Source organism: Hemiscyllium ocellatum, chromosome 14, assembly GCF_020745735.1.
Source record: "Hemiscyllium ocellatum isolate sHemOce1 chromosome 14, sHemOce1.pat.X.cur, whole genome shotgun sequence".
NCBI classification, from domain to species: Eukaryota; Metazoa; Chordata; class Chondrichthyes; order Orectolobiformes; family Hemiscylliidae; genus Hemiscyllium; species Hemiscyllium ocellatum.
Genome location: NC_083414.1, coordinates 65,701,501 through 65,721,142, shown reverse-complemented (window position 1 = coordinate 65,721,142; position 19,642 = coordinate 65,701,501). Strand labels below are relative to the sequence as shown.

General features: G+C 45.8%; 1 protein-coding gene across 2 annotated transcripts in view; it reads right to left on the bottom strand.

Moving 5' to 3' along the window:
- srgap3 (SLIT-ROBO Rho GTPase activating protein 3) overlaps positions 1–19,642 on the bottom strand; it is a 199,679-nt gene that overhangs the window by 111,295 nt on the left and 68,742 nt on the right. For both annotated transcript variants that reach the window (XM_060835747.1, XM_060835748.1), the window contains exons 2-3: positions 10,523–10,718; positions 1,573–1,735 (exon numbers count right to left, since the gene is read on the bottom strand). In XM_060835747.1, coding sequence (XP_060691730.1) covers positions 1,573–1,735; positions 10,523–10,718 — 359 coding nt within the window. The remainder of the gene's footprint in view (positions 1–1,572; positions 1,736–10,522; positions 10,719–19,642) is intronic.

Below are 19,642 nucleotides of genomic sequence, written 5' to 3'. Positions count from 1 at the left end.
CATTCAAGAAACTTGACACCATCCAAAACAAAGCAGCCCACTTAATTGGCACCACACCCACTAATATCCACTCCCTCTATCGATGCTCAGTCGTAGCAGCATGTATGATCAACAAGATGCACTGCAGAAATTCATCAAAGATCTTTGCGTAGCATCTTCCAAGCCCACAACCACCTCCATTTAGAGGAACAATCGTAGCAGATACATAGGAACACCACCAACTTCAAGTTTCCCTCCAAGCCACTCACTATTATGACTTGGAAATATATTACCATTCCTTCACTGTTGCTGGGTCAGAGCCCTGGAATTCCCTCCCGAAGGATATTGGGGGTCAAAGTACAGTACGTTTTCAAGTACAGTGGTTCAAGAAAGCAGCTCACCACCACCTTCTCATGGGAAGAATGAAGGACAAAATGATGGCCAGCCAACAATGCCAACATCCCAGGAGTGAATTAAAAACCCTGTAATATACATTCCTGGAGAATATCAGTAATGAGAAGATGGACAAGTCAGCTTTTTGAGAACTTGGCTGAACCTTCCAGCTCAGCAAGGAAACTTGCATCCAGAACGTCAACCTGAGCTACTAATCTTCACCAAACTCGCTAACTTGGCCAAAGTTTAAACTGAAACTGTAAACCCATATGTTGTAAAATCTGCTACAAATGGATGGTCATGCAGCCACAGCCCAAGATGAGGTTTCAGTCCCATATTTACAGTAACCGTTGTGACCACTTACTTACACCTCTGTAACACTACGGACTTCACACTCATCTCAACTCTTCTGCCGTTCAAAGCTCTCATCAATATTAAGTAGTTATTAACTATGTGGCTCAGTGTCTTAGTGTGTTGTATCATGCCAGAGTGCCTTGGGGTGTTTTATTACTTAAAAAGGATGCTATATCAATTCAGGCTGTTGATGATGATGTGACCCTGACTCTCCCCCATGTCACACACACTGAAATTACCTTCCAAAGCCCATCCATCTCCATTCTCAAGATCTACTGATGCCCAAGTACCTTCTGTGAACTCAACCTGGGCTATGGGCAAGTTTGTTACTGGTGGGCACCTTGGTGTTGCTACCTTGGGTGAAGCTAACTGGGCAGACAAGGATTCTAGCCCAAATTGAGGACTCCCCTCCTCTCCCCACATTTCCCTCAAACTGAGCTCCCAATGATCTTGCTGATGGACTCATTGCTAAACACAGAACAATTCCCCTTAGCAAGAAAGCAATAAAAGTCAAGAAATGGTCAATGAAAACCATGTCATATTAGGCAGTGAATGAGTTAGCTCCTGGGGCACAGAATGTGTCAGGTCTGATGATGTGGATATTATCAAGTGGTGTCTCCATCAACACAGATACATCCACACAGGAGCTGAAAGGATAATGGAATCTGTCAGCACTCCAAGATCTTCAGCATACATTTTGCAAGGAAATACATTTAACAAAAAGAGCCAGAAAAGACAAATGTCAGCCCCAGCTCAGGGGCTCTCCCCTCTGGGCACACTATAACAAGCATCACAATGAAACAATGCCACAATTCAATCTTGAATTACCAAAAGATTGAAGCTGACCTTTTTGAAGAGCCGGATCACATCTTCACTGATCTGCATTAGGCGGACAATGATGTTGTTTGTGTAGATATCATTTAGTGTGGCATGGTCCTTGCTCTCTCGACGGGTTTGGTTGAGGACCAGGTACCAGCAGTTCACTGGGGAGAGGAGATGTTGCTCTTTCCTAAGAGTGAAGAGGATATTTGTGAAGAGGCAGATCTTAAACAGAAAAACGAGAGCCCGTACCAACTGCAGTTTCACTGAACGGCGTCATCCAAAAACCTTCCCTTTCCCCTTGATAAAGGCCACATAGGTCCAGCATTCTCCAGAGAATGGGCATTAACCGAAAGCTTAATCATCCAAACACACAACACAGATGGGATACAATGTGCTAGGAACTGTTATGGACTAAATTAATGCATTGAATTAGCTCAGTCTCTAGTTAGTGAGCTATTTAAAAATTCAAACATGGTGGTCACTGGGCGGTACCTATTCTTTAACACTTTCTTCAAGACTGGATGCTTCTATATTACATCTTCATCCATCTATTAGAGTCATAGAGATGTACAGCAATGGAAACAGAACCTTCGGTCCAACTCGTCCATGCCAACCAGATATCCTAAAATAATCTAGTTCCATTTGCCAGCATTTGACACAAATACCTCTAAATTCTTCCTATTCGTGCATCAATTCAGATGCCTTTTAAATGTTGTAATTGTACCAGCCTCCATCACTTCCTCTAGCAGCTTCATTCCATATACATATGGAAAAGTTGCCCCTTAGGTCCCTTTTAAACCTTTCCCCTCTCACCATGAATCTATTCCCTCTAGTTTTGGACTCCCCTACCCTGGGGGCAAGATCTTGGCTACTTCACCTTATACATGCCCCTTGGGATTTTCTAAACTTCTAAAATTTCATTAAGGTTCTAATGACCCATTTTCCCCCAGCTTTATCTCCTTATTACAGTTAGATAAAAGCAAGAAGAGACAAATAGATCAGTCAGTGTAGCTGCAGAACTGGGAGATGGAGATAAATAATTGAAATGGGGGTGAGTTACAATGGGTTTGAGGGATATTCAGGCTCATTAGATTTAGTGGTGAGACAGGAATGCATCAGGTGAGATATAGGCAGAGTTAATATGGTCACATAATGCAAGGGGAATCCTGATGATTTACTGATTCACACAGAGCTTCCAGACCTTTACATCAAATTTCACCAGCCAACTGTGGCTCTGCAAATAGCAAAAATAAATCTTTGTGAACAATTTAACCTGTCTGCTCCCTTTCAGTGCTCACATTATCTCCTGGGCTCTCGGAGGATGGGGTGCATTGCTCTCTGCTTGATGCAACATGACCTATAATGTCAGGTAGCTCAGTGCAAGCTCCAAGGTACTCGCTGTAGACTGATTGTTTACTCATTCCAATGTGCAGATGAATGTCAGTTCCTTCCATTTACCAAGCTGATAAAGGCTTGGTGACTACAGTGCACATGTGACCACTCGTTTTCAAATGAATTGCATCTTTCAGTTAATTTGCCAGCTATTTGCAGTGGAGAAAGCTAATCAAAGCTGTCTCGAATACACAAACTGGGAATGTAAGAAAGCACTGGACTCCGAGGTATGAAAATGTGAAAGTCAGTTATTGATCTGTCAGTTTTAGGTTAGGTTCCGGTTGACATGGTAACCCAATAATCGAATGTTTGTTGAGGGGGTAATAATGACCAGAACTCTAGAGGTAACTTCCTTGCTGCTTTGACAGCATCTGTGGGAAAATCAAAATTTGGGTTCAGAACTGTTCCGATGGTGGTCAAGAAAGCAGACAGCACGCTTGCCATCATCAGCATTGCATCAAATATAAAAGTTGGCAAGTTATGTTACAGCAATTTTAGTTTGGCCACATTTGGAATGTTGCCTCTAGTTCTGGTTGTCATACTATCAGAAGGATGTGGATGCTTTGACGAGGGTGCAGAGGAGGTTTTTACTGGGAAGTCCCCTGGTCTGGAGGCTTTTATGAGAGGTTTTATAGATAAACTCTACTGAAAAGATGGAGGCTGACAGATGTTTACAAAATTATGAGGGGCATAGATAGGGTGGATAGTCAGAGGCTTTTCTCCAGAGTAGAAAGGTCAACTATAAGAGGGCACAGATTCAAGGTGAGAGGGGGAATGTTCAGGGGAGAAGTGCAAGGAAAATATATCACACAGAGGGTGAAGGGTGCCTGGAGTGTACTGCCAGACGAGGTGGCGAATGCAGGCACATTAACAACTTTTAAGGTATAGCTCGATAGACACATGAACTGGAGGTGAACAGAGGACTAGATATTGCACGGGGCAATAGTAGTGGGTCTAAAATAAGGACTAGGAATCAGAGCAGGCTTGGCAGGCCTGTTCCTGTGCTGTATTGTATCATATTATATTGCATAAAGAGGTGCAGGATCGGAAAAGCTAATTCTGCTTTCTCTTCACAGATGCTGTCAGACCTGCTGAGTTTCTCCAGCAATATGTTTTATGTCTCAGATTTCCAATGATATCGCCAAGCCAAGACTGGCACTTTGCTTCTGAGGAAGGGTCACTGGACTTTCGAAATGTTAACTCTGCTTCTCTCTTCACAGTTGCTGCCAGACCTCCTGAGTTTCTGCAGCAATTTGTTTCTGTTTCGGATTTCCAGCGTCCACAGTTTTTGCAGTGGTTTCTTTTTTTTTCATTGGCACTTTTTTTCATTTTGACGAATATGGTTTGATTTTTCTTTTTGTTCACAAACTTCACCAAAGGACAGACCTGCTCCCAATGATGACAGAGGGAGAAAGTGAGGACAGCAGATGCTGGAGAACCTCCAGTGGTGGGCGGCACGGTGGCACAGTGGTTAGCACTGCTGCCTCACAGCGCCTGAGACCCGGGTTCAATTCCCGACTCAGGCGACTGACTGTGTGGAGTTTGCATGTTCTCCCCGTGTCAGCGTGGGTTTGCTCTGGTTTCCTCCCACAATCCAAAGATGTGCAGGTCAGGTGAATTGACCATGCTAAATTGCCCGTAGTGTTAGGTAAGGGGTAAATGTAGGGGTATGGGTGGGTTGCGCTTCGGCGGGTCGGTGTGGACTTGTTGGGCCGAAGGGCCTGTTTCCACACTGTAAGCAATCTAATCTAATTTAATCAACCGAGTCAAAAACTGTGGTACTGGGAAAACACAGCTGGTCAGGCAGCATCCGAGGAGCAGGAGAGTCGACATTGACCATAAGCTCTTCATCAGGAATTCTGAACTCAGGAATTCAACATTCCTGATGAAGAGCTTATGCTCGAAATGTCGACTCTCCTGCTCCTCGGATGCTGCCTGACCAGCTGTGCTTTTCCAGCAGCACCCTTTTTGACAATAATGACATAGCCAAGAAAATTGTTTGAGGCCACAATTCCTCAAAAGCACCGGACAAAAGAGGCGGCTAAGAAAGGATTGGGTGTGACAGGCCAAACAATCGATTCAAGCATGGAGTCATCCCCAACTATCCACCCCCTCCACCTCTTCTTCCACAGCCCTTGTCAATCTGTCCCAGTATTTCCTAAACCTTCATCCCCACCCCGTGAACCCACTTTAAGATTTGTAAATTGCACCCAGAATGTGGAGAGGCTGGGAGAGAAGCAGTGGTGAGGGCTTTGACTTGTGACTTCACTGGAGCCAGGACCCACATCTATCTACCTTGGGATGGGGAGGGGAGCTTTTAAAAAGTAACCCAGGAGTTGACGAGATTGTTATTTGTGTAAGTGGGCTGCAGTGGAACTCTCCAATTCAAAGAGAGTTCCAAATTCTGAGGAATCTTCACTTTCCTAGGAAATTCCCTTGGAGTTTGCTAACTTGAGGATTATGCAGGGTCCCCATACACAGATTGCCATCTACAATGTGGAAACAATTATTGGAATATCCAGGTGTCCAGCACACACACTCCCAGTATTGACCAACTGACACACACATTCTTTTTCTCTCACAAACAACCTCCCATATACACCCGCCTCTCTAAGCACCCCATCACATACATGCAACCTCTTTCTGTTCATTTCCCCCCTTGCTAGATGGAGATCTCTCTCTCTCTCTCTCTCACACACACATCATCCCCTTTCTCTTTCTCTCATTCCCCCCATTCTCCCACACACACACACTTACACACCCTCTCTTGCTCTCATTCCCTCCACTCATCCCCATGCTAGACAGAGATCTTCACTCTCCCTCATACATACCTTTTGTCTCTCTCTCTCTCTCTCATTCCCTGACTCTCACCCTATGCTAGGCACATCTCTCTCTCTCTCTCGGACATGTTGCTCTGTAATGCTGCCTCCCACTGGCTGGAGCTGTTTGGCCTGGTGTGCCGTCAGACACACAGGTCATGTGATGACCCAAGATGTCCCCTCCAACTACCCCTCCCCCACCACCACCCTGGTTTGGTGGTGGGGATGGTGGAGGGGTGATGGGGGTAATATCTTCCAGATGCTGTCTCTCTGTATGGAGCTGGGAGAGAGGTTTAACTCCAAACATCCCAAATTAATGCTGTTCACAATTACAGACTGCCACTGACACTGCTGTCGTTAAAGAAAAAACTGCAAGCCTGATGATTATTCCCACTCATTACCTCTTTCCCCTTGCTTGTTTACCATCCCTCTCCAAACAGAAGGGTTATATTTCCAGATGAGTGACCTTCTCGAGGAGGAGAGTGTGCATCTGTCTGTCTATCACATGGACAGCTCCCTGCACTGCAGAGAGGAAAATGAGACACAGCACCAGATGCAGTTCTGCTTCGGTGCACAATATACGCACGTCCCATTTCCATTTTATTCTGGCTTCCCGTGATGTTCAGAGGCTGTCACAGCGCTACTGCCCGAGTGCGTAACACCTTGCCTGGGAGCCAGGAGGTTGTGGGTCAATGTTCTATTCTGGCCCCATGAGTTCCCTCACACAGACAGGCATGCCAGTGCAGCACAGAGGAAGTGTCAGCTGGAGACTCTTTCAGATAAAACAAACATTCAGGCAAACGCTAAGTCCTCATGGCACTAACTGGAAGAGCAATGGAGTTCTCCAAATCAATATTTACCCTTCAAAACAAAATTGGCTGCTCATTGCTTGTACTGCTTGCTGTGAGTAAATTGGCTGCTGTGTTTCCAATGTTACACAGAAACATTAGCTTACTCCTCCTGTTTTCATTCAGCCTGCTCCACCATTCGTCCTGATCACAGCCAATTTGTCCAACTCAGTTCTCGGTTCCTGCTTGCTCCCTGTAACCCTTCGATGTGCCTAGCCCTAAGCTACATCAAACTCATTTCATAGAATCAAAGAATTCTTACAGTGTGGAAACAGGCCATTCAGTCCATCAAGTCCACTGTGACCCTCTGAAGAGCATCCCATCCAAAGCTACCCTATCTCCTGTAGCCCTGCATCTCCACTGTCCTACACGTCCCTGAACACTGGGCAATTTAGCATGACCAGTCCACCTAACCTTGAAAACATTTAATGTTCTTGCCTTAACCACTTTCTGTTACAGAGGTAATTCCAAAGGCTCACCAATCTCTTTCACCAAAGAGCTGCTTGGCCTATACCATATCCTTAAACTGTGACCCCTGGTTCCAGACTTCTCTGTGAACACATGTACCCTGTCTGGTCCATTAGAATGTTATAGGTTCCAAGAGTCCTGACTTCATGTAGTTTTCATTGGCTTGACAGCGCTGAAATGAAAATGTGTCTTTATTTCTTGGTGTTACTAGACTTTAAGCCTGATTCTTGACCCTTGCCAGGCTGCCTATGAATGGCACCAGGGGCCTTGGTACTCTCTGGTTGCTATCACCCTGCTAGCCTTTTGAGAAAACAACCAGAAAGACCCTCACCACATCCTGAACGGAGGGTGGTATCTTTGGTCCACTCAAACTGAAAAGCCTGAATTAATAGCCAGGAGTGTGTTCATTCTATATGGAAAAACTATTGCTCCAATGGGTAATTTGGTCAGTGTAGACGAGTTGGACCAAAAGGGTCTATTTCCGTGTTCTTTAAGATCAGTAACACTGCTCAAACAGTATGGCAGCACTGAATTCAACACCAAATAAATAAATATTAGGTAGATGATGAGAATCATGAAGATCATGGTAAGGAGCAGAAGATCATATAGAATCACGTTAAGATTCTTGGATGAAGAGAGGTGTGAGGTGGCTGGTGTCTTACCTAAAACACCAACATAGGCCAGATGGGCCAAACGGCCATGAATTGAGTCAATTTTTCTCATCTTCCATCCATCTGGGAGTTGGGTACATTTGGCAAAGATATGGATTCAAGCAAAATTCTGCCCAAAATGTACTGGTCAGACAAATTGAACCAAACAGGTGGGTCTCCACACTTTTAAGGGAGTGGAATGGCATACTGTGTGTAAGGTTCTCAAAAGTGTCACTATGAAGAGCACACAGAAAGGACGCTCAGGAATTTACAGTTCAGGAGTTGGGCGAGTGCTGGTTCTTTATACCTTGGCTAAGACTGAAAAGAGGAGAGTTCCATACTAAACAAATACATACACGCACACCCTCTCATTTCTGTGTTATAAAGTGTATGTAATATTGGCAGGGTTTTTTTTAACACGTCAAAGTGGTGTCTGTGCTCAACTCTGAGCTTACAAAGTTGAAAACTAACAGGCTGGGAAACCTGAGAAATGACTGATGTGCAATCGCCGAGCTGGGGATAGGGACCTACATTGAGTAGTGGAGACACATGAACGTACTCTCTTCCGTGATGTAACAGCTCTCCACAGCGTTCCCAGAGCTCTCAATGGCAAAACATAATTAATCAGAAGTTCCAGGGACTCAGGGAAGGCCCGTATTTTGGAGGTGATATGTGAGAATGATGCGTTTCTCTCTGCAGCACAGGCATTAAGTAGACCTGGTATGGATACAGTTTCGCAAAAGGCTTCAGGCAGACCCTGTGCTGGCACTGAGCCACCTTCTTGTCCTGTCAGCATTGTGACAGCTTCAGGTCAGGCACAACATGTGCTGAACGTACTGCAAAGCTCCCAAACGGCGCTCACTCTCACTCACCGACCTGGTATGTCGGTCTCTTTGATGCAAACGTGCCTCCACACCATTCCAGCTCCAACAAGAGGTCTTACAGTACCTCTCCAACAGTTCCATCTCTCACACCAACAATTCTGTCATCTCTTCCTGATACTTGCAATGATCTTTCCCTCATGTTCAAGTCGATAAGTTGAAAGTTCAATTGACCCGGTACTGGTCATTTAAAAAAAAATATCACTATATCCCTAAACCCTCCCTATAAATGCTCAGCGGGCAGTTAAGAGTCTACCACATTGCCATCAGTTTTATTTTTAAATGCACTCATGGGACATGAGCATCACAGTCTGGGCCAACATTTATTGCCCGTCCCTAGTTGCCCTTAAGGTGGTGGGGGTGAGCTGCCTTAGTGAACTACTGTAGGTAGACCCACAATGCCATTAAAATGGGAATTCCAGAATTGTGACCCACTGACAGTGAAGTAATGGCGATATATTTCCAGGATGGTGAATGGCTTGGAGGGGAAATTTGCAGGTGGCGGCATTCCTACGTATCTAATGCCCTTATCCACCTGGATGGAAGTGGTCATGAATTTAGGTGCCGTCTGAGGATCTTCCTGCAGTGCATCTTGTAGATAGTGACACTGCTGCTACTGAGCACTGGTGATGGAGGGTGTGGATGTAATACCAATCAAGCAGGGGCTGCTTTGTCCTGGATGGTGTCAAGCTTCGAGTGTTGTTGGAGCTGCACCTATCCAGGCAAGTGGAGAGTATTCCATCACACTCCTGACTTATGCCTTGTCGGTGGTGGACAGGGATTTAGGAGGTGAGTTACACACCACAGTATTCCCAGGCTCTGACTGCACTTGTAGTCACTATGTTTATACAGCAAATCCAGTTGAGTTTCTGGTCAATGATAAATCCAAGGATGTTGATAGGAGAGGATTCAGTGATGGTTCCATAATTGAATGTCCGAGGGCAGTGGTGAGGATTGTCTTTTTTTGATGATGGTCATTGCCTGGCAATCTGTGTGGCACATATGTTACTGGAGTCACTTATAGGTCAGACCAGGTAAAGTCAGAAGATTGCCTTCCTTAAAAGGACATGAGTGAACCAGATGAGTTTTAAAATTAAAATGACGATCGACAGTGGTCACTGTTAGGCTAGGATTTTATTAAATTCAAATTTCACCATGATGGGATTTAAATGTGTCTCATCAGGACATGAGGTTGGGGTTCTGGATTATTGGTCCAATGGAATTGTACACTTAAACTCTGCCTCCCCTCAAATGCCTCAAACATTTTATAATGAAAAATGGATACCTGGGAACGAGTTACCCATATCTTAGCCTGAATCCTTAAGCTTCAAATCCTATGTTCCAGGCGCTGGTCCTGAAGGCAAAAGTTTTTTTTATATATTTCATTGCTCTTCCCAGTGCCTCAGTCCCCCTTCAATAGAATTTCCTTCAACAGCCCAAGCTTGGTGCCTCTCAACCATTGTTCTACCAAGTCATTCCTCCCCATAACTGGGACAGCACAGTGGCTCAGTAGTTAGCACTGCTGCCTCACAGCGCCAGGGACCCGGGTTCGATACCCCCCTCGGGCAACAGTCTGTGTGGAGTTTGGACATTCTCAAGTCTGTGTGGGTCTCCTCCCAGATTAACAGATGTTGAGGTTAAGTGGACTGGCCATGCTAAATTGCCCCATAGTATCCAGGGATGTGCAGGCTAGGTGGGGTAGCCATGTGAAATGCAGGGTTACAGGGATTGGGTAGGGGGCGTGGATCTGACTGGGATGCTCTTTGGAGAGTCAATGTGGACTTGATGTAGAGATTCTATGTTTCTATAATTCCACCTCCTAACATCTGTATCCTGTCTTTCGCTTAACCACGTCATTGAACATCAAAGGGTCAAAGTGCGACAGGGTCAGAGAGCGAGTATGAAAGCTGACATACCTGAATTGCTGGTGCTCCTTGGAGCTGCGGATCTTCGCTGCAAATCTTTCTGCCAGTTTGTCCAGGCTCCGTGAGTACTCCACCTCAATCTCTGCCTTCCTGCGGAAAAATTCCTGCAGATCCTGAAGAAGCTGGAGGCGGGATTCCGACTGCTGCTCCAGGCACTTGAGCTGCTCCGCCAACTGGGCTCGGATTTCTGATGGGGAAAAGAGAAAGAAATGACTCAGTAAGGCAGGGAAGCAGAGATGTGTGTGTGTGTTCAGATAGATGGCATTGATCAGTTTTGGTCACCTTGCTAGAGGAAGGAGGTTATTAAACTGGAAAGAGTGCAGAAAAAGTTTACAAGGATGTTGCTAGGACTCAAGGATCTGAGTTACAGTGTGGAAACAAGCCATTCAGCACAATAAGTCCACACCAACCCCCCGAACAGTAACCCACCCAGACCCACTTCCCTATGGGCAATTTAGCACGGCCAATTCACCCAGCCTGCACATCTTTGTGACTGTGGGAGGGAACCAAAGCACCCAGGGGAAACCCCACACAGACACTGGGAGAATGTGCAAACTCCACACAGTCAGCCGAGGCGGGAATTGAACCTGGGTGCCTGTTGCTGTGAGGCAGTAGTACTAATCACTGAGCCACCATGCCAACCACTGAGCCAGCACGCCAACCACCTGGCCACCACAGGGAGAGGTTGGACAAGCTAGGACCTTTTTCTTTAGAACTTAGGAGTCTAAGGGGGGGATCTTATAAAAGTGAATAAAGACTATGAGAGGCATGGATAGAGTTAATGCACACAGTCTTTTCGCAGGATTGGGGAATCGCAGACTAGAGGGCATCAACTTAAGTTTAGTTGAGAAAAGAAAACAAGGGAACCCAAGGTTCAACTTTTTGTTTTACAGAGTGGTATGTATATGGAATGAGCTGCCAGCAGAAGTCGTTGAGGCAGGTACATTAACAACATTTAAAAGGCATTTGGACAAATACATGGGCAGGAAGGTTGAGAAGGATATGACAGGGAAATGAGGTTAGCGACATTTCGGGCCACAGAGCCTGCCTCTGTGCTGTTGGACTCTATGACTTTTTTCAAAAGTCTGAGGATGTATCAAAGTGTTTAAAGAGGATGATATCGAGCAGCCAATTTGTGCACAGGAAGCTCCCATTAATCACAATGTAAACGTGACCAGTTCATCTGGCTGTGTGTGTCATTTAAGGAACAAATATTAGACATCACTCCCTCAATGCTGCACTGGAAAGTGTCAGGCTCGATTATATGCACAATACTCGACAGCGGGATGATAACCCAAGACTTTCTCCCCAAGCAACAAGACTGATCTCTCGGAATTATATCGGATTCAGACAGTCAACAAAACATGTCGCCATCGCCCTGCCCTTAAAACCCCATTATGGCTAAATAACCCCCTCCATCCAAACAAAAACAAAAGGTTATCAGATGTAGCCTTTAGGTTTACCCCTTTCTTTCCCATCAGCCCCTGGGATGTAATGGGTTTTGCTAAGTCCTTGCTCCACAGTGGACCCCCGGCACCTCAGTCAAACACCGTTCCTTCCTACAAGGTTAACAGGCAGTGATCTACTCTGTGCTCCACAGACCACTTGACCATGGGCTTATCACAGCCCAGATCCATCATGTGCACCCTCATCAGCAGGGTCCCTGGACTGTCATCGGGAAACTCCAATCACAGTCAGTGTTTCCAACTCTTTGGCCTCAGGAGGCAGAGACCAAATTGTAGTGACCTACACCATCATCACAGTAACACTGACTGAGAACCGACTGTGGCCTTGAGTCCAATGGAACAGTCAGGAGCAACATCAGGCTTGCTTTGAGGAACCTAGAGGAGGAATCAATTTACAGGAAAACAGAGTAGACAGCTTAGTGCATCACAGGCTTCCCTGAGGGATGCTGTGATCCAAGGCCAGTTCTGGTGACAACGTCACCTCCTTATCACATCACTTTGACACGTTACTCAGCACTATTTCAGAAGTGGGAAAGGAGACCAGAATTAAGCAGGGAAATCGAGGGAGAATATGAGCAGCTGTTGATTGGGACTCTTCTTTGGTGCTGCATGAGTGACCCAACAGAGTCCAGACTGGCCTCCTACATTCTACCCTCTGTAGACTTGCTCATCCGAACCTGTGCTGCCCACGCCTCATTTTAAAATCTCCCCCAACATGGCACCCCTGCCTCGATCATCTCACGCAGCCACCAGCCTGTCAGCTCTCTGCACGCATCTGGATTCTGGCCTTTTGAGAATCCCAGCAGGTCTTACACAGTTAATGGTAGGGCCTGGGTAGTGTTGTCAAACAGAGAGACTGGGGGGGGGGGGGGGGGGGGGGGGGGGGGGGGGTCAGGTTTACAGATCCTTGAAAGTGGTGCCACAGGTAGACAAGGTGCAAAGGCAGTATCTGGCACACTTGCCTCCATTGGTCAGAGCACTGAGAATACAAGTTGGGATGTCATGTTGCTGCTGTACAAGACATTGGTGAGGCCACGTTTGGAGTACAGTTCTGGTTTCCCTGTTATAGGAAGCATGTTACTAAACTGGAAAAAGAGTGCAGAAAAGCTTTGCAAAGATGTTACCAAGACTGCAGAGTTGTCCCAATTCTGATCAGAGTGGTGCAGGAAAGGCACAGCGGGTCAGGCAGCATCCGAGGAACAGGAAAATTGACGTTTCGAGCAAAAGCCCTTCATCGGGTCCTGATGAAGGGCTCCTGCCCGAAACATCGATTTTCCTGCATCTTGGATGTTGCCTGACCTGCTGTGCTTTTCCAGCACCACTCTAATCCAGACTCGGGTTTCCAGCATCTGCAGTCCTCACTTCTCCCATTTTAATCCAGCATCAAAAACAAAACAAAGAGATGCAATCTTTACAAGATCGTAACCTTAATGCTACATGACCTTGGGTTTTGAAAAAAAAAGGAGGCATGGGTATTCAAGGTGAGTCTGCATACATAAGTAAAAGGAAGGTTGTGTTTGGTATCTTGATTTTATTTATGAGGAGTCAATTTGGGAAGTTGAAGAAGGTACTGTGTCTGCTATGTTCTACATAGGTTTGAGTAAGGCTATGGACAAGGTTCCAAACAACAGAATGGTCAAATTACTATGTTCATGGGGTTCAAGTCATAGGAAGCAAAGGCTTATGGTCAAAGGAGGCGTCTTTCACCAAAGGTTAGTTCCACTGGAGATTTGCAGGGCTCAGCATCCCTACTGGTCAAGGTGGAGATCAAGGGTTATTGTAGATTATGGTTATTGGCAGAATGCACGATTGAACCAGGAATTACAAAAGCAAATGACGTGGTTGATAGGCAGGTAAAAAACTGAAGGCTCCAGGGAGATTCCAAATGGACTAGTCAGGTAGGCAGAAAAGTAACAAATGAAATTCAAACTAGAGAAGAAGTGAGAGATTATGTATTTGGGGGCAAACAGGGAATAAACAATAAATAGGAGGATACAGAGAAGTGTACGGGAACAGTGGGTACTTAAAATGTGCGTCCACAGATGGGAATGGCATAGGTAGACAAAAAATGGTTAAGAACAAATATGGGATATTTTACAAAACTGGAATTCTGCAAATACTGGAATTTTGAAAGGAAAGCAGAAAATACTGGGAAAATTCAGCTGGTTAGCAGCATCTGTAAAGACTTGCAGATATTGCATGGGCTGCTGAGTATTTCCAGCATTACCCACTGCTGTTAGCTAGAGTTTCGGGGGGTGTCATACTGGTTGGGACACAGCTGCAGTACTGCACGTAGTTCTGTTCACTATAGTACAGGAAGGATGGGACTGCAATAGTAGGGGCACAGACAGGATTTAGAAGGGACAGATGATTGTTACCTCTACAGAAAGATGAGGCAAGGGCTGAATTTGTCTTCCTCAGGCAGAGGCCGAGGGAAGACTTAACTTAAAGCACAAAGTTACAGGAGCTGGGTTAGAAGAAGCTACTTCCACCTGCAGACGTTGCAATAGTCAAAAGGTTCATAAACGGTGGAAGGCCGAGAGGTGGGATTTCTTTCATCCAAGAAGATGGTGTGTTTCTGGAACTCCCTGCTGGAAAGAAAAGGTGGCATAATGGGAGAGGCAGATACACTTGATCACCACTAAAACATGCTCCAGAGGTAAGACAGCAAAAGCTGGAGGGTGGGGAGAGGATCAGCCAGCATACACTGAACTGCCTTTTTTAAAAAAAAATATTTTTTCTACGTCACATATTCTTTCTGTTACATTACCACATTGAAGAGGGAATGAACAAAACCCTCTGGTGACATTTTCCAGGAGAAATAACATTCCTTCCTTGGCGTATCTTTGCAGTGGCATATAGCACATCCACAGGGTGAGCACCAATATTCCCTCTGAACCTGTACGGGGAGGGGGAAGGCGATGATGATACTATGGCTTTAAGAGGTGTATTTTGTCCTGGATTTTCTTGTGGAGAGAAGTTTGAGTTCAGAATGGCCTGTTCCAAGCCAATAAAGTAAACAGTTGTCAGGCCTTGAGGTTTTTAAAAAAAGTTGGAACAATAGAAGCAGCATGAAGGGGTGGGATTACGCTCACACAGAACCAGGATTTTAGTTTAACTTCCTGTAGCTATTGAGGTTTGGAAGCTGCTATATATCTCTCCCCCCACTATAGCAAAACACTTGAGTTTTACCCCCCTCTCTCTGTCTGTCTCTCTCTGAGTTTTCTCAAAAAGGTTCTTTTCTCTTGAACTAGAGAATTACATGTGAGACCATCTATTTTACTGAATTTGTTTTTACCAAGGGTATGTTTTTGAGATATTATTATATTGAGCAGTTACTGTTATTCCAATTCTTCTTTCTTCCGTTTGTATTTTAACTATAGGGTAAGAATAAAGTATGCTTTGCTTCAAGCCTGACAGTTATACAAATTGAAATGCATCCAAAAAACAATGCCTGACACTTATCTTTAAAAATAAGAAAATGTTGGGGGTCTAGGCTGTCTCCTCACTATATTTTGAGGGAGTTTCATCTGGTCTATAACTCTGGGAACATAAACAACTGGCTCCTCTGTCACCCTCTGCCTTTCTTCCCAAAAAAAAAGAACACCCACAATGTAGTCACGCGTTGAAGATAGGCAATTGGGTGAGTTCTCAGGACTGGTGGGAAGAGGTGGGTGAGAAGAGAGATGAGGCCCAAGGAAACCAGAAATGCGATTTTTACTTATATATCAGAGCAACTAAAGGAAGATTTTCCATAGCATTTTGCACAACCTGAGAACAATTCTGGAGTTCATTTGTTTTATTAATGTCACATGTACCTAAGTACAGTGAAAGGTTTTGTTTTGTGTGAGATACAGGCAGATCATACCAAAAAGATCAAAGGGCGATTGAACAGTGCAAAGAATACAAAGTTATCGCTGCAGAGAAGGTGCACAAAAGATCGACATTAGATTTGAAATTTGAGAGTCTAATGAAGTCATTCTGAAGTCTAATAATAGCAGGGAAGTTGCTGTTCTTGAATCTGTTGGTACGTTTGTATCTTCCGCCTGACTGAAGAGACTGGAAGAGATTATAACTGGGGTGGGAGCGACCTTTCATGATATTGGCCGCCTTTCCAAGGCAGAGAAGCATTGATGGAGTCGATGGATGGAAGGTTGACTTGCATGATGGACTGGGCTGTGTGCACAACTCTCTAGCTTCTCTCAGTCCTGGGCAGAGCAATTGCTTTACCAAGCTGTGATGCATCCAGATAGAATGCTTTCTATGATACGTCTATAAAAATTGGGGAGGATCCTTATGGTCATGTTGAATTTCCTTAGCCTACTGAGGAAGTAGAGGCATTGATATTTGGAAGTGCCAAGGCTATTGTAACTTAGGAATTATGAAGTCTTGCATAGCAAGCTCTCACATTCTCCAGTGAGATCAATGAGTTTGCTTTGTTTTGGTGATGCTGTTCGAGGACTCATTGATACTAAGGAGGAATTCCACATTCTAAAATCTTCCACGTGAAAATCTTCAAAACCTATCCGAGAAGGCAGAGGCTCTCTGGTTTAATATCTGACCTCAGGCGACCGGGGGAGGGGGGGGGGGGGGGAAAACACTGAAGGAGCACCAACCAGAAGGCGTGCACTCAACTCCCCGTAGCGGCAGCGGTTCCCATGACGACTGGATTTGTGGATGGAGAGGTCACCCTGAGTATGCTTGATTAGGCCGTAGAGAATGCACTATTCGCCCCCACAGCAAACCTGCCAAGATGGGCTGGACAGGACTCAACGCTGTCGATAGGAAAAGGAGTTTTCTCAGCACATGGAGGGCCTACTCCATGCAGACACATTCACACGTGCAACGACTGTTTCAGTGAAAGCTTTCCTGCAGGCTAACACAGGCAGCATTGGAACAATGACACAGGGCCTGATGTAGAAACCACACACACATACACACAGGTGCAGGTTAACCTCTGACCTGGCAGAGCGGTGTAGCAGCTGCCAAACACACTGCTGCTGGTCTGATTCAATGCACAGATGAGCAACTCGGTGATCACACAGTCCGCTGGGCACAGATCAATCGATCAGCCAGGGCAGTCACTGGAACCAAACATCTGAACCCCCTCTCTTTCTGATGCAGAAATGACAAAAGATATTCACAACGGTTCATTCTTTCTTTAAAAAGGACACACACCAAGCTTGCTTGAAAACGGAAGGGTGGGTGGGGTGGACCAGAATAGGGGGTTCGGGGGCTGAATAGAAGAACTGAAAGGACAGCCACCGTCACAATCTTAAACATGTTTTTAATTTCATTCCCATTGGTTTATTCAGTAAATATACCTCCAGAGATATTTGCTACAGTTGAGCACAGGAATCCGAGCATTATTTTAATCATGTTGACTGCACCTGCCTACCAATCGATGGTTGTTTACCTGCACTAACCCCTCTGCTCTTCCACATCTCCCTTGTCTCCTGCCTCTTTCCAGTCTACAAATCCAGGCAGCAACCAATTCATGCAGGAGAATCAACGTTCTGGGCATGAGCCCTTCGTCAGGAATGAGGAGAGTGTGCCAAGCAGGCTAAGATAAAAGGCAGGGAGGAGGGACTTGGGGAGGGGCATTGGGAATGCGATAGGTGGAAGGAGGTTAAGGTGAGGGCGATAGGCCGGAGTGGGGGTGAGGGCGAAGAGGTCAGGAAGATGATTGCAGGTTAGGAAGGTGGTGCTGAGTTCGAGGGTTGGGACTGAGACAAGGTGGGGGGAGGGGAAATGAGGAAACTGGAGAAATCGGAGTTCATCCCTCGTGATTGGAGGGTTAGGCCTAGATTTCTCCAGTTTCCTCATTTCCCCTCCCCCCACCTTATCTCAGTCAAATCCCTCGAACTCAGCACCACCTTCCTAACCTGCAATGTTCTTCCTGACCTCTCCGCCCCCACCCCCACTCTGGCCTATCACCCTCACCTTAACCTCCTTCAACCTATCGCATTCCCAGGCCCCTCCCCTAAGTCCCTCCTCCCTGCCTTTTATCTTAGCCTGCTTGGCACACTCTCCTCATTCCTGAAGAAGGGATCATGCCTGAAACATCGATTCTCCTGCTCCTTGGATGCTGCCTGACCTGCTGCGCCTTTCCAGCAACACATTTTCAGCTCTGATCTCCAGCATCTGCAGCCCTCACTTTCTCCTCGCAATCAATTCATATCTGCCTCTCCACCGGGTCTCCATACTCCCAAGAGAGACATATGTTCGTAGCTTTGGAGAATCAGCGCGAAGGTGGCTTTAGCTCTGAGCTCACCCTCCTGCTCCCCCTCTCCACAGGAGGGTGATTAGACCTTCGGGTGCAGCAAGTCCCATCCATCCATCACTGCCTCCATGCCCCATATTCATTTACCTACACTGGCATACGTACGGCAATGCCTCAATTTTGGAATTCTACCCTCAGCTTTCAAATCCCAACTTGGATTGGAGAGGATTCAGAAGAGATTTGCCAGGACTGGCTTTGAGTTATAAGGAGGGGCTGGGACTTTTTTGTTTCCCCCCACTGGAAGTTAAGGGGTGACCTTATACACGATATAAAACCATGAGGGGCACAGATAAGGTGAATAGCAAAGGTTCTTTTTATCGAGTGGGGGAATTCAAAATTAGAGGGCATATTTTTGAAGTGAGAGGAGGAAGATTTAACAGGGATCTGAGAGGAAATTGTTTCACACAGAGGGTGGCTTGTATATGGAATGAACTGCCAGAGGAAGTGGTAGATGCAGGTAAAGTTGCAACATAGTGGCTCAGTGGTTAGCACTGCTGCCTCAGTGCCAGGGCCCCAGCTTTAATTTCACCCTCAGGCGACTGACTGGAGTTTTACATTCTCTCTGCGTCTGCGGGAGTGCTCCAGTTTCTTCCTATGGTCTATTGGTGTGCTGGTTAAATGGGGTCCAGGGATGTGCAGGCCAGGTGGGCTAGCTTTGGGAAATGCAGCGTTTGGTTGGGGAGGGGGGTGCGGAGGTGAGTCTGAGTGGGAAGCTCTTTGGAGAGTCTGTGTAAACCCAATGGGCTGAATGCCCTATTCCCACATTTAGGGGTGTTATGATTCTATATGGAACTGTTCACAAATACTGGACTCCACTAAGCACTTTACAGCTAATGAGGCACTTGTTAAAACTGTGCTCAGTGTGGCCATGTTGGAAATGAGCAGCCAATGAGCACGCAGCAAACTCTCCAGCAAAAAAAAGTGATCTGCTTTTTGTGATATTGACTGAGGGATGAAGATTAGTCAACTCCTCTCCTATCTTTGAAAGGGGACCATCTTTCGCATCCACTAGAGGCACAGGGCCTCCGTTTAATACAATGTGTAAAGAAATGGCATCTCTGATAGTGCAGGGCTCCCATGCTGGAATGCCAGTCTGGACTTCCATGCACCAGAGAGATTTGAACCTTTAACCTCTTCATTCAGGGGAGTGTGCGCTACCAATTCATCCACGGCTGATGCACAGTATTGTTCCCTCTACTCCGCAGAGTGAATGTTTGAGCGACTTCCATCTTTGTGTATTTCATCGATCTGCAAAGGCAGTTTGTTGTAATTTATATATTCCAACACTGTGGTAAAACATGCACTAAGAACCGCTCTTGTTTTTCACTACCCTGATTTAATGCTATTGGAATTACCTTTTCA